Genomic DNA, 16,468 nt, shown 5'->3' on the forward strand with positions numbered 1-16,468 from the left:
TTACGAAAATGACATTATCAATACACTACCTGTTATTCGACACAAACATTGTACAAGTAATCACCCATATATAATAATCTCCCCTTTTATTATACCCCCGTTCTTATTTAATTGTACATTATGATTTTGCGTGCATTTTCAACGGCTTATATCTGTCGACGTATATTGTGTTTTATGTTTTTGAAATCATTATCTTATAGAAAATTGAAATATATCTATCTAACAAGTTTCATATTACATATTTTTAGCAATATATGTTGAGAGATATAAGTCGTTAAAAATACATACAAAACTGTAATGGATATTTAAATAGAGGCGGAGGGAATTTTATCCCTTTTACAAACCAACCGATAGGGTTAATATTCATGCTCTTAGTACAACTTTTAATACATTCACCATAATTATCAACTCGTAAAAGCAATATACCCCTACACAATTCCTCGCAGATTAGCCGTGTTAAAAGAGGTAACAAGTAGAGTGGTTAGCCGAATGGAGGCAACGTGTGCTACACATTTCTTGAGATAAGAAATCCATGGTAGACTGGTAGTGGTCGTGGGTTTGGTGGAACCGTGGAATACGACTCGATCCCTAGACCAATTTGTTACTCCTTCCGTCCCAGTTTGTTTGTCTAATTTCGACATACGTGCTTTTTAAAAAATTGTTTATATTTCACAATCTATAATGTTTTACGTAATTTCGAAAATATCATATTTTAGATCTAATCACTACAAGAAATTACACAATTGCCGACTAAAATTCCCGACTAAACTAAATTTAGTCGCCAATTATTGAACAATTGCCGACTAAATTTATTTAGTCGGGAAATAATTATGTTTGCCGACTAAAATTAGTTTTAGTCGGGAAATAATAATGTTTGCCGACTAGTAAATAAATTTAGTCGGAGAATATCAATTTTCTCCCCGAATTTAAAAACCAATTAATGAAAACGATTTCCCGACTAAACCATTTAGTAGGGAATATTAATATTTGCCGACTAACATTATATTTAGTCGGCGAATATCAATTTTTTTCTAAAATTTAAAAAATTAAATAACGAAAAAAATTTGCCGACTAAATAATTTAGTAGGGAATATTAATATTGGCCGACTAAAATACATTTAGTCGGCGAATGTCTATTTTTTTCCTAAATTTAAAAAATTAAAGAACGAAAAACATTTGCCGACTAAACCATTTAGTAGGGAATATTAATATTTACCGACTAAAATACATTTAGTCGGCGAATATCTATTTTTTCCTAAATTTAAAAAATTAATGAAGGAAAAAACATTTCCCGACTAAATAATTTAGTAGGGAATATTAATATTTGCCGACTAAAATTACATTTAGTCGGCAAAATATCTATTTTTTTGCAAATTTTAAAAATTAATAAATGAAAAACATTTTCCAACTAAATAATTTAAATAATTTAGTAGGGAATAGAAATATTTGCTGACTAAAATTACATTTGGTTGGGGAATATCAATTTTTCCTCTCTTTGAAACAAAATTTCAAGAAAATCAATATTTGTTTCGACGACATCGATCACACGATGAAACCTTCCCGATCGAAACCGTTCAATTTTTTTTCCTTCTTAATCATAAGATTTCTGTAAATTTTTTGCTCGATTGGGTTAAGGAAAGCTGTTTATCGGCACACAAATTGTTAATTAAAAAGAATATTATTGTCTGATCAAATATCTATTCAAATAGAGTTAACTTCATTCTTGGTATGAATGATTAACTTCATTCTTGGTACAAATGATCTAATTTGTATTACGTAAAAGATAGATGATTTGGATTGCCAAATAAGGCCTCAGGCGGGGCTCGGTTAGTGCACTATAACACTTAAACGTCTCCGAATGCATTAAATATGTTTTTGATTATGTGGTCGCTGATATCGAATGGTCTTTGATTTTGGTGACGATGCTATAATTGGTAAAGACGTGAAATCCTAACGGTTCAGATCGAGTATTACAAAAAATTACTCGGCAGTTATGTTTACAATCTATGCTTTTTTTTATTTACTTGATGATAGTCAACTAAGTCTTATGTTGCACTCATTGTTACAAAAGCCACACGACCACGAGAAAAATATTACGATCGAGACTGTTCATTTTGCTACGCTCGGTGAATAATTCATTCTCATAAATTTGCGGCTCGATTAGGTTTAGAAAACCCCTTTTTATAGAAAAAGAAAAAAAAAACCCTTTATTGAGACACGAACTCATTAGAATAAATAGTATTTTCATGCAATCAATTGTCTAATAAAAAACAATCAACTATAATCTCGGTAAGAATTATCGTTTAAACCATATTTAATAAAAACAAAAAATAAGATGGTTTTAACCGGGGAAAAAAAGACCTCAAAGTGGGGTTTGGGTGATAATGTTCGAATTTGTGCATTGAAGAAATAGGTTCTGTTTGTGAATGTGTGATTGAAATAATTCTCTTTTAGTGTGTGTAAGTTCTAAAAAAGATTATGAACTGCAGTAATGAGTTTTTTTTTTTTTTTTTAAGAAAGTAAATTTAAAGAAAAGATAAAAAAAAAGTAAATTTAAAAGCTTATCAAAGAAAAAAAATAAAGGTAAAACAGACGAAACTAAATAGTATAAATATTTTTATTACTGAAAAGTAAACCAAGTACAGCAGTGGTCGAGTGGTCAAGTGCGCGTGTGATGAAGGCGGAGGTCTCAGGTTCGAGACCTGGAAGTGCCATATTCCCATCAAATGAATTGGGTGGGAAAGGCAAATATATCTCAAAAATGGAAATGAAATTTTTTCACTTTGGTCCCCTGATTTTTTCGTAATGACATTTGATGCCACAATAATTATTATTGCCGACTAAATATTTAGTCGGCAAAAGTTAATTATAATTGCCGACTAAATATTTAGTCGGCAAAAAGTTAATTTTTGCCGACTAAAATAGAAACCCCGACCAAGTTTTTTAGTCGCTAAAACCATACATTAGCCGACTAAACCTTATTTAGTCGGCAATTACATTTGCCGACTGTCATTCTCCGACTAATTTGCCGACTAAATTATTTAGTCGGGAAAACCCTTTGGCGACTAAAAAGTGGACATTTGGCGACTAAAACGTTAGTCGGGAATGGTGTAATTTGTTGTAGTGAATTGAGATCTATCAAATAAGATCCATATTACATATAAAAAATATTATAAATTGAAACATATAGACAATTTTGTAAGAGGTCCCAAATAGTGAAAAGAGACAAACAAATCGGGACGAAGAGAGTATACTATTAGCACATGTGGGCCTGCCCAACTTCTACTGTGGTCGCAAAACATCGTGGCGGGCACCAACTTCCTATCCTTCGCGGGCCGCCTTCCTCCTCTGCTCATCAACCACCACGCCCTTCGCGTAAATGGACGAAAACCACGGGTCAAGTAATCAAGAACTTATTAGTTTGCTGTCTCGAAGGTTTCAAATTTGAAATCTCGTGGATGCTATAAACTCTTATAAGGTTTATCGATAAAAGTTTATCGGTATGAAAACTATGGCAATCTCGTAGGTTTAAGATTTGAAATCTTGTGGATGCTACATAATAATTTTATGAGGTTAATCTATATGGAGTTGTATTCTGACTTTAGCATCGATTAATCTCAACAAAAAAGAAAAAGAAAAAAAGAAGCAATGTAAATTGGCGGGACAATTTTGTTATAAAAATACTTAAAATAAATAAATAAATAAAATACTTAAAATAAATAAATAAATAAAATACTTAAAACAAACAAATCTAGATAGCGATGAATGTTATAAACTCTTATGAGGTTAATTCACATGGAGCTGTACGACTTGAATATAGAGTAATTTTCAAAGAACTTAGATGAGTTACACATGAGGGCTTTTCTAGCAAAAAATTCTAATCTATACTATCCTAAGATGAAAGGGAGCACGTGATGAAGTTTGAACCTTTACCAAATAAAAAGTCTCTAGCAATTGAGCTAAGAGGTTCCCTCAAATTCATTTGAGTTAGCCAAACAACTGAGATATAAAAACGAAAAAAAGTTTAGTGGTTTTCACACTTTTTATATAACCATTTTTTTTTTTTAAAATCTTCTTGTTGTGTAAACTTACTTTAAGTGCAGAAGAGTATACAACTAAAAAAATTAATTTTATGAATTTACGTCATGACAAAAATAGAGTGTAAGATGTGTGAAAAAGAGAATAATTTTTTTACGGAGGCTAAGTTTACGGAGGCCCAACCTCACGGGTCCAAAAGTATTTCGGACGATTCGAATTAAAAATAAACTACTCCCTCCGTTCCATTTTCGTCACCCTTTTTTAAAATTCGTGTCAATTTTTAATCACTTATATCTTCTAATATGAATTTCTAAAAATATACAATATGAATTTTGTTTGATAATTCTCGATTAGGTCTATAATACAAAGTTTTGAAAATTATGAAAAACGTTACTATAAATTAGGACATATAAGCGTTTAAAGAACGATACGGGTAACGAAAAATAACAGAGATAATGGGGCAGAGGGAGTATTATCAGTGAAAGATATTTATTACCGATAATAGTTTAAAAACACATCTCAACCATTAATTACCAATACAAATTATTGAAATTGCATGATTCCATATATAACTTTCATGACTCTTCCATGAATAAATTATTCCGGGGAAAATGATATTGGAGTGCTAATAAATGGAATAAAGTACTTGGAATCAAATCCAGAGGACCAGAAAGACTGACCTTGATCTTCAGAGTCCAGAGTCCAGAGTCCAGACCACCACCCGTACAAAAGCACACATCCCCCAAGTAGTTGGGCCCCACTTGGGCAAACAAAAGTACAAAACCACCCTCGTGTTCCAAGATAAACTTTAACCCCTCATTTATAATCTACGGAGTAATAGTACAATTATTACAAAACACGTACAGTTTTGATTTCTTACACAATTCGATATCGACATTCCTAGCCTCCCTCCCTCGCTCGCTCTTGCCCTTCCATCCCTTCGTCCTTTCTTCTCTCGATATCAGCCCTATAACTCCCTCCCACTCTCATCCTTTAAAATTACATCATTTTGTCTCTGCTGTTTCCTCTATGCAGTCTCTTTTCTTTCTCATTGCTTTAGAACTGGGTTAACCCATTTCGCTTTATCTTTCCAACTGATTCGTTTGGTTTTTAGGCCTCTGCAGGAAAAATTGAAATTTTTTTTTTTATGTGGGTTATGAGAAAGATTTGATTTGTATTTGTAGGGTTTGTTGCGGTAGATCGTGGATTGTGATTTCGGGTTTTTTTGGGGTGTGGGTTTTTGTCAATGGGCGCTTTGGATGAGGGGCACTTCAATGTGGAGCTAAAAGGGAATGGAGTGGAGCTAAAGGGTGGTTGTATAGAGCTGGGATTTGAGGAAGAGAGAGAGACGACCGTGGCCATTGAAGATGCTGTAAAGTTGCTGTTGCAAGGTTTGGGTGAAGATATCAATCGAGAAGGTCTAAGAAAGACCCCACTTCGTGTTGCCAAGGCCCTCAGAGAAGGAACCAGAGGTATGCCCCCCCTCTCTCTCTCTCATCCACATTTTCTCACTCCTCTTGTGGGTTTTCTTTTCCATCATTTGATTACATGTTTCCTGTGTCTTGATCTAAAGTTGTGTTGGTAGTTATGGGTTTGAAATGAAATGGTTTGGCACCAATATTCAATGAAAATAGCCCAAATTTAGAACTGAGAACTTAAACATGGTAATGTGCACATAAATTGATTTGGGTCTCTAGGTCTGCCCTAATGTCTTTCGGTTTTGATTTGGGGCATGGTTCCATAGCAAAACAACCATTAGCTCCTCGGTTCTTGGAACTATAAAATTTTCAATGGTATTTTAAGAGCAGCCATTTTGTACATATATTGCCAAATGTTAAGTATATCTTCAATCCTTCCTCGTCATACCCCCAATGATTAGGGACTAGATGGGTTCTGTGATTTGTTGGTGTTGTATTCAGCAGCTTTGCCATGATGACATATTGACATTTCAAATGATTATTTCGTAGTAGGGCTTGGAGATCCTTCATGTTATGGAACCGTACTAAAGTACATGTTTTCTACTGTTAATCTATCATCCACTGCAGTTCCACATGTGATCTATAAGTTAACTTCGTATAGTCTTTGTGGAATTGAATTAAACCCCTTCACTGAAATCTATGTGTTTCCTAAGGAGCTCAATGGTTCACCTGCGAATCTTTTTATCCGCTCAGTCGTTTGATTTGTATGTACTTGTTTTTGTAGCAATCGGGTTGTCTCACTTTTGATGGTTTGATCTTACTGGGTAATGGTGAAGGGTTAATGCAATAGTGATGTGAAGTACCCTCTTATTGCCATTTGACGCCCATGGTACTTTGTTTGGTCAGCTCTTTGGCGTATTAGCTTCGCTGTTAGCTATGCTTTTGTAGTAGTGACTCCTTAGTGAGATACTCTGTGCTATATCTGAGCACAAATATTTGACTTCTATGCGTACCTAGAATGAGCTTCAAGTTGCTCCTTGCAGAAGTAGTGTTTCCATGACGGATTCTTTTAACCTTGATAGTAGTACTCGAGATGAAGATTATGATGTTAATGTTAGAGAAAAATCGCCATGACATCGGATAGACACTATTTCTTTCATTCATTTTTATGATTTTCATTTTTTGTTGTTGCTCTTCTACCTTCCAGTTAAGCTTTCTAAGCCTTTTAGTGTTTTCGAACAAATAACTATGCTTTTTGTGTACCTTTGCTTACAATCTTCAGTAAATTGATTGCTTAGGCTCAGTTCTCTTTTCTTAACATGCTTGGAACGTTGTAACCTAGGTTTGTTTCAAGTACCTCAACCATATAGGCTTGTTACTTGTTAGCATAATCTCTATGTTTGACTTTTTCTGTTTTGAACTTGCATAGTTGCCCGAAAACTAAAGCTAAAAGAAGGAGAAAAATGGGATGTGGAATAGTACCTTTTACATGCCACTATTGAGTATTGACTTGGAGTTTGAGGTATCAGTTAGTTCAGTTTCCTCTTTGTACTTTCAGGCTACCGACAAAAGGTGACAGATATTGTTCAAGGGGCTTTATTCCCTGAATCCGGGTTGGAAAGTGGAATCGGGCATGCTGGAGGAGCTGGTGGGCTTGTTGTTGTTCGGGATCTTGATCTTTTCTCGTACTGTGAGTCATGTTTGCTTCCATTCCAAGTCAAGTGTCATATTGGGTATGTCCCATCCGGGCAGCGTGTTGTAGGCCTAAGCAAACTTTCTCGCGTTGCTGATGTCTTTTCAAAACGACTGCAAGACCCACAACGTCTAGCAGATGAAGTATCTTCAGCTTTGCAAGATGGAATCAAGCCGACAGGTGTTGCCGTCATTCTCCAGTGTTCACACATTCACTTCCCGAATTTTGAGTCAGCCTTTCTTGACTCAAATCACAGAGGATGGGTAAAGGTGATCGTTTGTTCTGGTTCAGGAGTTTTTGAAAATGACAAGGCAGATATTTGGGGTGATTTTCTGAATCTCTTGAGATTCAGAGGCATAAATGTTGAGAAAATCCATCCCAGAGACTCAGATGACAAATCTTGGTGCCCATCTCAGGCTATATCTAAGATGGGAGCAGCCAATTCAGGAATGATTGCTGCGGTAGCTTCAATTCTTCGTTCCTTGGGTGAAGACCCATTAAGGAACGAGCTTCTAGGAACTCCTACCCGTTTTGTGAAATGGCTTATGAATTTCAAAAACTGTAACTTGGAGATGAAGTTAAATGGGTTTGGTCTTTGTCGACTAGATGCCGTTAGATCCAATGGGAACGAAGACATCCATTCTGAGCTAAACTTGCCATTCTGGTCCCAATGCGAACACCATCTACTTCCATTTCAGGGATTTGTGCACATTGGATACATCTCTACTGAAGGAGTCAACCCCATTGGGAAAACTCTCCTGCAGTCAATAGTGCATTTCCATGGTTTCAAGCTCCAAGTACAGGAGAGGCTCACCAGACAAATAGCTGAGACAGCTTCATCACTGCTTGGTGGAGATGTAATGGTGGTGGTTGAGGCTAACCACACTTGCATGATCTCTAGAGGGATTGAGAAGTTTGGAAGTAATACAGCTACGCTTGCTGTCTTGGGTCGCTTTTCAACTGACCCTGTTGCAAGAGCAAAATTTTTGGAGAGCATCCCAAACTCTGCCACTGCTGGATGAAGATTTTTATTTGTTCATGACAGACCTCTAAATACGATTTTTTTCACAACAAAGATGCCCTGCGTTTTTCAAATCTTGTTTTCAGATAGCTGGGCAACCCAGAAGGAGATCCGACAATGATTTGGAGAAATGTCGGTCTCCCTCAGAGTTTTGTTTGGTGGATTAGGGCTTTCAGACTGGAGTCCGAAAGGGTAGGGAAGTTGACGGATTTCATTTCCTTTTTCTTTTATTTTTTTTCCTCCTCTACTTATTGTTTGTAGCATAAAGGTCTGCTTTGCCAACAAATGGGCAAGGATAATTCTTGACAACACCTTACTTTTGAGGTTTCTCGTTACCATTACTCACATGATTACTTGGATCAATTATATTGCTACCAAAGTTTCACACTTGTCATTTGACTTGGAAGTGATCTTCATTTAAATTCTGCAGTGAGCACCATTTTTTGTTAACATTTGGATCTCATGTTCAGACTTATGGCGGTGAATTCTTTTTGGGAGTGTCTCACTGTCTCTGTACTTTTGATTTTCTGCACTAGATCAAATGAGGCCTTTTATTTCTCTACTTATGAATTTGCTTGTGTTGTGATTTGATCGGCGTGGGATCTGCCTCCAGCCACGAATAGATCTGTGTTTTGGATCTATGATGCCCCTCATCGACATTTGAATCTGGAGAGGAGTTTTGATTTCTCCAATTTTGTTTCATAGTTTTTCATTTTTGATCTCCATGATTAGTTTGCCCATACCCCCAATGATTGGAGACTACCTGAGTTCTGTTGTTGTTGTGTTGTTAATCTCCATGATTAGTTTGGCGCTTTAACTACTGCATTCATGTCTCTGATAAAAGGAGCAATTCATGTACCCTTGGATGTGAGTCAAAAAGAGCTTATGGACATGCCTGGAAAAGAAAGAGGTTAATTAAAAAAAAAATTAGAAATGATTTTCACACTTTTTTTTTTATTATAAATGCACTTATTTTCTTGTCTTTTTGTGAAAAAAATTCACACAAAAGTTTCACTAAAAGACAAGAAAATGAGTGCACCTATCTAAAAAGGAAGTGCGAAAATCATTACCCAAAAAAGAATTCAAAACAGTCACCCTATTTGAGAAAGCATCAGAAAAATGTCCGAAGACGGAGACACTGGTCCAGGTCTTAGTCATGAAGAAGGGGGAAGGTTGAAGGGCTCTAATGTTCAACGACAACAAAGATGATAATAGCCTTCAACACCAACAAAGGTTCCACTTGAATCAGAATAGGATTAACTATGTTTTCTTCATCAAGAATCAGAGTTAGTCGTGGAATCGGAAATAAGATTTTTAGTTTTTGAACTTCTATCTCCCATATTTTACAGCACCAACTCATTGCATTAACAACAAAAAGTCATTAACTGGTTAGTTCGTTGTGAAAAAGAATCACAATCCAGTAAGAGAGGGAGAAGAGTGAAAAGAAGATTGTAAAACTGAATCAATTCATTAGGTTCTACCAACCTGTGCAGCATATAAATGTTCAGTCTTTAAGCAGACGACACTTATTCCATATTTGAAAAGAGAGGAGAAGGAAGCTTGGATCAGTAAGGATCTGAGTGAACTGGGTATCAGTGATGCAAGAAAAGATGGCAAGGGTGGCGATGAAGGAGGCGGCAACCAAAAAAATGCAAGTGGAGGAAGGAAGAGTCATGGCGGTGGCTGCAAGGGAAGAAATGTGGGGTTGAACAGTGCTCCATGGCATGAAAGTGGAGGCATTGGTGATTGATCAATGGAAAAGGAGGATGTGTTTAGTAGTCATCAAATGAAAACGATTCCAAGCTCTTTGTAAGTTCTTGAAGAAGGTAGGAAGAAAGGAAAGTTCAAGTATTAGACGTGTAGTCTACATTTGTATTATGAACAGTGAGCAATGACATTTTTCTACAGGTTACAACAGTTCATTCCCAGAGCAGCTGAACTCGGAAATAATGTCTCATTTTCACCGAGTTTTCTTGCGACGAACAAGTTACCCATTAAGCCAGCAAAAGGTAAGGTTGCTAATATTTTGCCAAACAAAAAAGTCCCTCAAATAAGAGTGATTCCTCAAATATACACTCACCCTATATGAAACCATAAGTTACAATGTTAAAAAATTTGTAGTGGTGCAATAATGACCGCATCAATTCTGTCATTACCGAAAACCAAAGTAGGAAATTCCCACCACATTTGTCTCCCCCATCCAATAGGAGAGACCATACAAAATCCTGCAAAAACCCCAGCATGTTTCTTCAAATGATCCCTAAACGTGTTTGCATGGATTAATATCATTAAAAGAAGAAACCCTCAATGACTCAAGTAATGCAGTGGTGCCCAGCCTGGAGGAGCACGAGCAGAAAAATGTCCGCAAAGGTTGCAAGAAAATTTGGATCCACATGGAAATGCTTTCATAACGAGCGTGGTTCCAGCTCAGAGAGGATCGAAGGGGAAGCTGAAGAATCCATTCAGTACCAACTCAGAAAGGTATGACATATGGCAGAGCAGCAACATCCATGGATTCTGTCCGTAAAGCTTGTACCCATACCTGAGGGGAACAATCAACCTCTAACGGACCTGCATTGGGCTTCTTCACGTGAAGCTTATAGTTGCTAATCAACCACTCCTGGTCATCAAAATCACACCACTCTGCCACTTTGGGAACATGAAAAACTTGACTCAGATACTTAGAGTCGGGATGTGGAAGCTTCACAGATGCTTCAACTTTCTCTTTAGATCGAGCAGTAGACAAAGGTTTACCAGAGGAAGCATTGAGTTGTCGAGCCTCTAAAAAACCATTAGTCCTGGCGTCCTTATCTGTCTTGTTGCTAATGGAAGTTGGTTTTGATTCTAATTTACTTCTATTTGGCAGGATTTGGTGAGAGGAAGAAATGATAGCCTCCACCTTATGGTTAGTAGAGGCTGCCACCTGCCTCTCGCATGCAAGCTGGAGAGCAGACTGGCATAGTTCCAATTTCCTTGCATTTTCCACGAGCTGGTGAGAGGAAGAGATGAGTCTCGGCAATTTATTGGGCCGATCTGTAACACGTTGAAAGAGCGAAGTACACACCAAATATTAGCCAATAAAAAGATCAATGTCTAGAGCCACAATTTTATCCCGGACAACGGAGACAGAAATGAAGTGTGACCACTGTACAATACAGGAAAGAACTCACCATGTGAAAATCCATTCATTTCAAGCTCTTTTCGTTTGCCAAGACTTATGTTGTAGGTGGAACTCTTGTTTCCATCATTCAAAAGGGGAGATGGCTTAAGAATCGGACTATCTACGCCATCTTTGTCGCTTCCTTGCAATATGGGTTGCTTTTTGTCTGGCTCTTTTTCTTTCGCTTTCGCCTCCTTTTCCTTCTCTTTTGCCCTGTCTTCATAATCTGGCTTATCTGTACTTTTTTGTCTTTCACCATCCTTGTGTTTATGCTTCTTTTCCCCCTCCCTCTGCTTTTTGACTTCCTTTTCCACTGGTCCAGAAACTCCCCCAACTCTATTCTGATCCGCCCTATTGAAACCTTGAACAAAGCCATCTTCCACACAGAAACCTTGAACAAAACCATTTTCCACGCCTCTTACCTCAACTTGGTTCCATTCTCCATTAATATTTCTATCACCATCTTTCTTATTTTTGTAAGTTTCTTTCACTTCAGCGGAATTCACAATGTTGATTTCCACAACCCTACCAGCCAGTTCACCGCTCGTCCGATATGTAACAGTAATACTCTTCAACATTTGGTTTTCTCTAGCTCCACCTTCTTCTTTGATTCTCTTGTGCAACTCCAGAAAAAACTTAGAGTCAACGGTAGCACCACTCTCTGGGCATTTTGAACCAAGTTTCTCACCATTTTGACCCTCCGATGGTCGTACAATATCTTTCTCGACAGTATCATTTTTCTTCTCCCTTTCCCTATTATTCCGGTCTTTATGCTTCTTCTTTCGTTCTTTCTTTTCTTTAGGTTGTCTGTCACTTCTCTCTTTGTCCTTTTCCCTTTCTTTTCCTTCACTCTTTTCCTTGTTCTTCTTGTGCTTCTTATGCTTTTTCTCCTTGTGTTTCTCCTAAACATTCCAATTGATCAAATACAAACCAGCTTAGCCAAATGACAACTGCTTAATGAGTGACAAATTGGAAATAAGCAGATCTACGAAAATGTTCAAGCATGAGCAAGTTAACAAGTTACAAAATGAACCCCCAAAATATGAGCACAGAAAAGTCAAATCCATCAAGATTTGCAAAAAAAGTTACCCAGAAAGGCTATACCAACTATATGGACTTGATGGACCATCTAAAGTTCAAAGAGGATGATTCCCGCAGAAATGATATTAACGGACATATTGTACGCGGATGCTATAAACCCAGTAATAAGTTAGGACACAAGATGCTAGGTATTGAAGTATGACAAATCAAGTAAGTCTGTTCAACTAGAATCATATTCCAATTACATAACAAAGGTAGATGAGACCGAAATAGGTGTTTCATGTATTTAAAATTCGAGACAAAAGATAGTGCTGATCAAGAAAATATGCAAGGAACTTGCAGTGGCATATGAAATGGAAATAGTCAAAGGCATATCAGCATCAAAATATTTAATGCCTATGCCAGATAATTATGTACCTAAAAGGGACTTACCCACTTTCACAGAGCTACATTCAACGTAAGAGAGGCAAACAAAAAGAAGTCTTGAAATATTACTTCTTCACGATACCGGACGAGACATGAATGAAGGTGTACATAATTGACAAAAGACATAATGCCTTACACTAAACAGGGAAAAATCTAGCATACGTTTTAGGAAAGGAGGAGTGGAAAGAAATGCTGGATTATGCAATATTCTGATAAATACTTGAACAACGATGTTGAAGTTTTTTCCTTGTCAGCTAAGCCACTTTTACATAACAAGAAGCTAAAAATGAAAACAGTGCGTAGGTGAATTTTAGTGAAACTTCAATAAAGTTCTACTCTTATGAACAACGATGTTGAAGTTTTTCCCTTGTCTGCTAAGCCACTTTTACATAACAAGAAGCTAAAAATGAAAACAGTGTGTAGGTGAATTTTAGTGAAACTTCAATAAAGTTCTACTCTTATGTAAATTCCATGTCTCTAAACCAAAAATACCCCAGAGTCATATACAGAAAGGAACAAAACAGAAAACAGAAACAGTTACACAATCCATCTTTTATGCTTCACCAATTAATTATTGGATGCATACCCTCCAAAGGTATCTTCCTAAAATGCTTTCACGATCCCTTAATTCGAAAACACTCAGTACTGTCGATAAGTGTTTCCTCTTATCTTGGTTAAAAGCCCCTTAATGAACTTCAAAATTATGGCACAAGAAGCACAACTTTTCAAGAAGATCAACAGAAGTATGCTATTGCAACCATGATTCCGAATGAAAGAGAACATCCATAACATTTAAGACTACTGGGGAGGTAGATAAGGCAACCGATTAAAGAAGTGTATTCCATATGAACCTTGGTTAGCAAGTCCGTATCAGCAAGTGTAGTCTTCTTCTCATATCCTGGAGGTGGAAAAGGAAAGCAGCGAGACATTGCACGAAATATTTGAGGCAGAAAAATGAATCACAGACCGAAATGGTTCACCTATTTCCAGCAAAGGAACAGGCCAGAAACATCTGTCCTTTCCATGCACCATGTCCCAGGACTCATTTCCAGCTGATCATCTCCCAATTAGTCCAAACCAAAATCCAAAAGAAATATTTTTTACTTCAAGTGGAACTGGGTATGTGCAACAGAAAGCACCCACAAGGCCACAATACCAACCAAACTCCACACTATTAAGAGATGTGTTTCTCAAATGTGAACGGTTTAATCACGAGATCAATGGCTGCCAGTAATCTGAAGGCAAGTAGAGTGCAATCACCTGCCCATTACGAAAACGGATGTCAGGACAATTTTCTGACCAAAAAGATGAACACTTGCAGGGAGAACAAGAACAACCATCATAACCTTGAAAGGTAAACACTTGCATATCTTTTCTAGACCACCAAACAGATTCAAAAACCCATTTAATTGCACCATTCAAAACCAAGTTTTTTCATCAACCCATTTCATGAATCAATGCTTAGACACTCATAAGAGAGCTACTGAATCCACAAAATCTAGTCCCAGAAAATTCAATACTTGCTAAATAGAAATTGCGTAATAAAGCTTATACTACGGAATTTCTTTCTCTAAGTTCTGATCATTTATACTTTAATCGAAAAATAGAGTTAATTCCATTTAAGAACTGATTAAACCATACCACCCCTCAAACAACATATGAAAAGACAAACCCTAACTTCAATTCACCAAAACCCAGGAAATAAGTATGTAATCTTGTACATATGAACTTCCTGACACCAAAACTAACATAAAAATAATAATAAAAAATGAAGAAAAACCCGCAGATAAGGAAAAAAAAAAAGTTTTGGAAAAGCATGAAGGCCTTGGCCCTGGAAATCAGACAATTTAGGAAATTAGAAAATTCAAATTCTCAATAACTGCTCTGATTATCAGTAGACATTGTGCGATGGAGGAGATCAAAGAGAAGGGAAAGGAAGCAAAAAAATAATGGATCACAAAGTCACTCTCTCTTTCTGTGTCTACCTCTGTTTCATCTGCACGCACATATTAGCGAGTATACATAATAGATCATCGAAATATCAGTTTATGTGATATGGGTTTCTTTAGAGAGCCGCCCTATCTCTGTCTCTCTCCTTGAAACCCCCCAAATGGGAAGAGAGACTTGATGCGAGAGGCCGGGCCGTATATATAACGGGTGAGAGAAAGAGAGAGGTGGTCCCATGTTGAAAAGCAAAAAAACAAATCAGGAGAATATTTTTTTAGACTATTTTGTTCACTCATTTAAAAAAAAGCAGTAAAAAAATCACTCAAGAAAAAATTGTTTCTAAAACTCAAGAGAACATAGATTGAATTTCCTTTTGATTACGAGTTTTTTTATTATCCAAAATTTAATTTGTAATATAACTGCAAAAATTAGATCAATTGATATTTGTAAGTGTGAGCAAACCATTCAATTCTTGGTTTATAACTTTTGAACAAATTTTTTAAAGAAAACAAGTGTTATTCATCTGACATGGGATTGAACATGAATTATTTGAAAATTAAGACTCATAAATCATACTTATCAAATTAATTATCAAAGTTTGAGTCTCCTGGAACAGGTCTCTAATCATTTTTTGCGTGAGTAAATAAAATAGCATTTTTTGATTTTAGAAACAAAATAGCCTTATCTTTGGCCCATCAAGATACAAGTACACAACTCGATCCATACTATATTTACTAGGGAATTCTTTTTTAACTAATTGCCATGGATATTTTTTGGAAAATTACTGTAGGAAATATTCAAAACTCTAAAAAATGAAAAAGCTTATCATGATCTCTTGAAACAGTTGTTCATAAAAAACAATGCCTAGGGACTTACCCACAAAATGTGTGTGCAAAGTTTGTGTCCCTGAGAGTTATCCATATGGTACGTCTCATAATTGTTCTTTCTTTCTTTTTTCTTTTTTTGTGTGGGGAGGAAATCTCATAATTGTTGGTAGTTTCTTCATTCTCACCTGTCCTATATTTCTAGGAAGTCACAAAATTCGGTTTAGTGATTATACTTTGATTCATTGTTGAATGCATTCAACTAATTAATCCGTACTGAGGTTTCATATTTAAGTGGGTTTATAAACTTTAGCGTATTTATTTGTGATATCGATTTTCGTTTTCATTTTCACATTTTCAACTATTCACTAGACCTCAGAATCACAGTAATATGTCGTATAACTGTCTTTTTCTAATAATTGAGGTGTTCGAATCAGCTTACGCACACCTCGATTTATCTGGGAGGACCAATCTCATCGCTCACTTGTGAAAGTCTTAATTAAAATTAGAGCAAAACTCTGAATGAACTACGGTCTTACATCACACTTCACTATACAAAGGGTAAAAGGTTGCTTTCATATTGTTTTACCTGCCAAGACGAAGGCGGAGGATATGTGGATCACAATTTAGCTAATGGAAGCTCCACCTTTTTTCATTATGCATTTTTTTTTTTGGCTAAAATTACGGCCTTCATAAAAATAAAAATAAAAACTATTAAACCACATGTATTAATTAGATTTTAGGCTGGAAGAAGCCATGACCCTTTCCTTCTAGTAGTGATTTCTCTTGTTTTCGTTTAACCCTTTAGTCCTGGAAGATTACTTTGAGTTAGTTGTTCATATACTTGAAAAAACAGCTGATCTAATTTTTTTCAGACATAAGTCTTAATTAATAAGCTCT

At 36.3% G+C, this 16,468-nt stretch overlaps 2 protein-coding genes and 1 non-coding gene across 3 annotated transcripts; 2 read left to right on the forward strand and 1 right to left on the reverse strand.

Moving 5' to 3' along the window:
• The first annotated feature begins 4,892 nt into the window (after positions 1–4,892).
• On the forward strand, positions 4,893–8,559 carry LOC131312700 (GTP cyclohydrolase 1-like). The gene is made up of 2 exons (XM_058340636.1): positions 4,893–5,510; positions 7,015–8,559. The coding sequence occupies exons 1-2, from the start codon at positions 5,285–5,287 to the stop codon at positions 8,169–8,171; spliced, it is 1,383 nt and encodes a 460-aa protein (XP_058196619.1). The 5' UTR covers positions 4,893–5,284; the 3' UTR covers positions 8,172–8,559.
• On the forward strand, positions 5,687–5,789 carry LOC131315416 (small nucleolar RNA snoR100). Its single transcript, XR_009196746.1, has one exon. It is a non-coding gene; the product is annotated as a small nucleolar RNA snoR100 (small nucleolar RNA).
• Positions 8,560–10,164: 1,605 nt separating the features above from the next.
• Positions 10,165–14,919, reverse strand: LOC131312701 (uncharacterized). The gene is made up of 4 exons (XM_058340637.1): positions 14,783–14,919; positions 13,649–14,057; positions 11,341–12,232; positions 10,165–11,203 (listed from the first exon to the last, which is right to left on the reverse strand). The coding sequence occupies exons 2-4, from the start codon at positions 13,724–13,726 to the stop codon at positions 10,644–10,646; spliced, it is 1,530 nt and encodes a 509-aa protein (XP_058196620.1). The 5' UTR covers positions 13,727–14,057; positions 14,783–14,919; the 3' UTR covers positions 10,165–10,643.
• Positions 14,920–16,468: the final 1,549 nt, after the last annotated feature.

The sequence above is a fragment of the Rhododendron vialii genome, chromosome 13a (assembly GCF_030253575.1).
Source record: "Rhododendron vialii isolate Sample 1 chromosome 13a, ASM3025357v1".
NCBI classification, from domain to species: domain Eukaryota; kingdom Viridiplantae; phylum Streptophyta; class Magnoliopsida; order Ericales; family Ericaceae; genus Rhododendron; species Rhododendron vialii.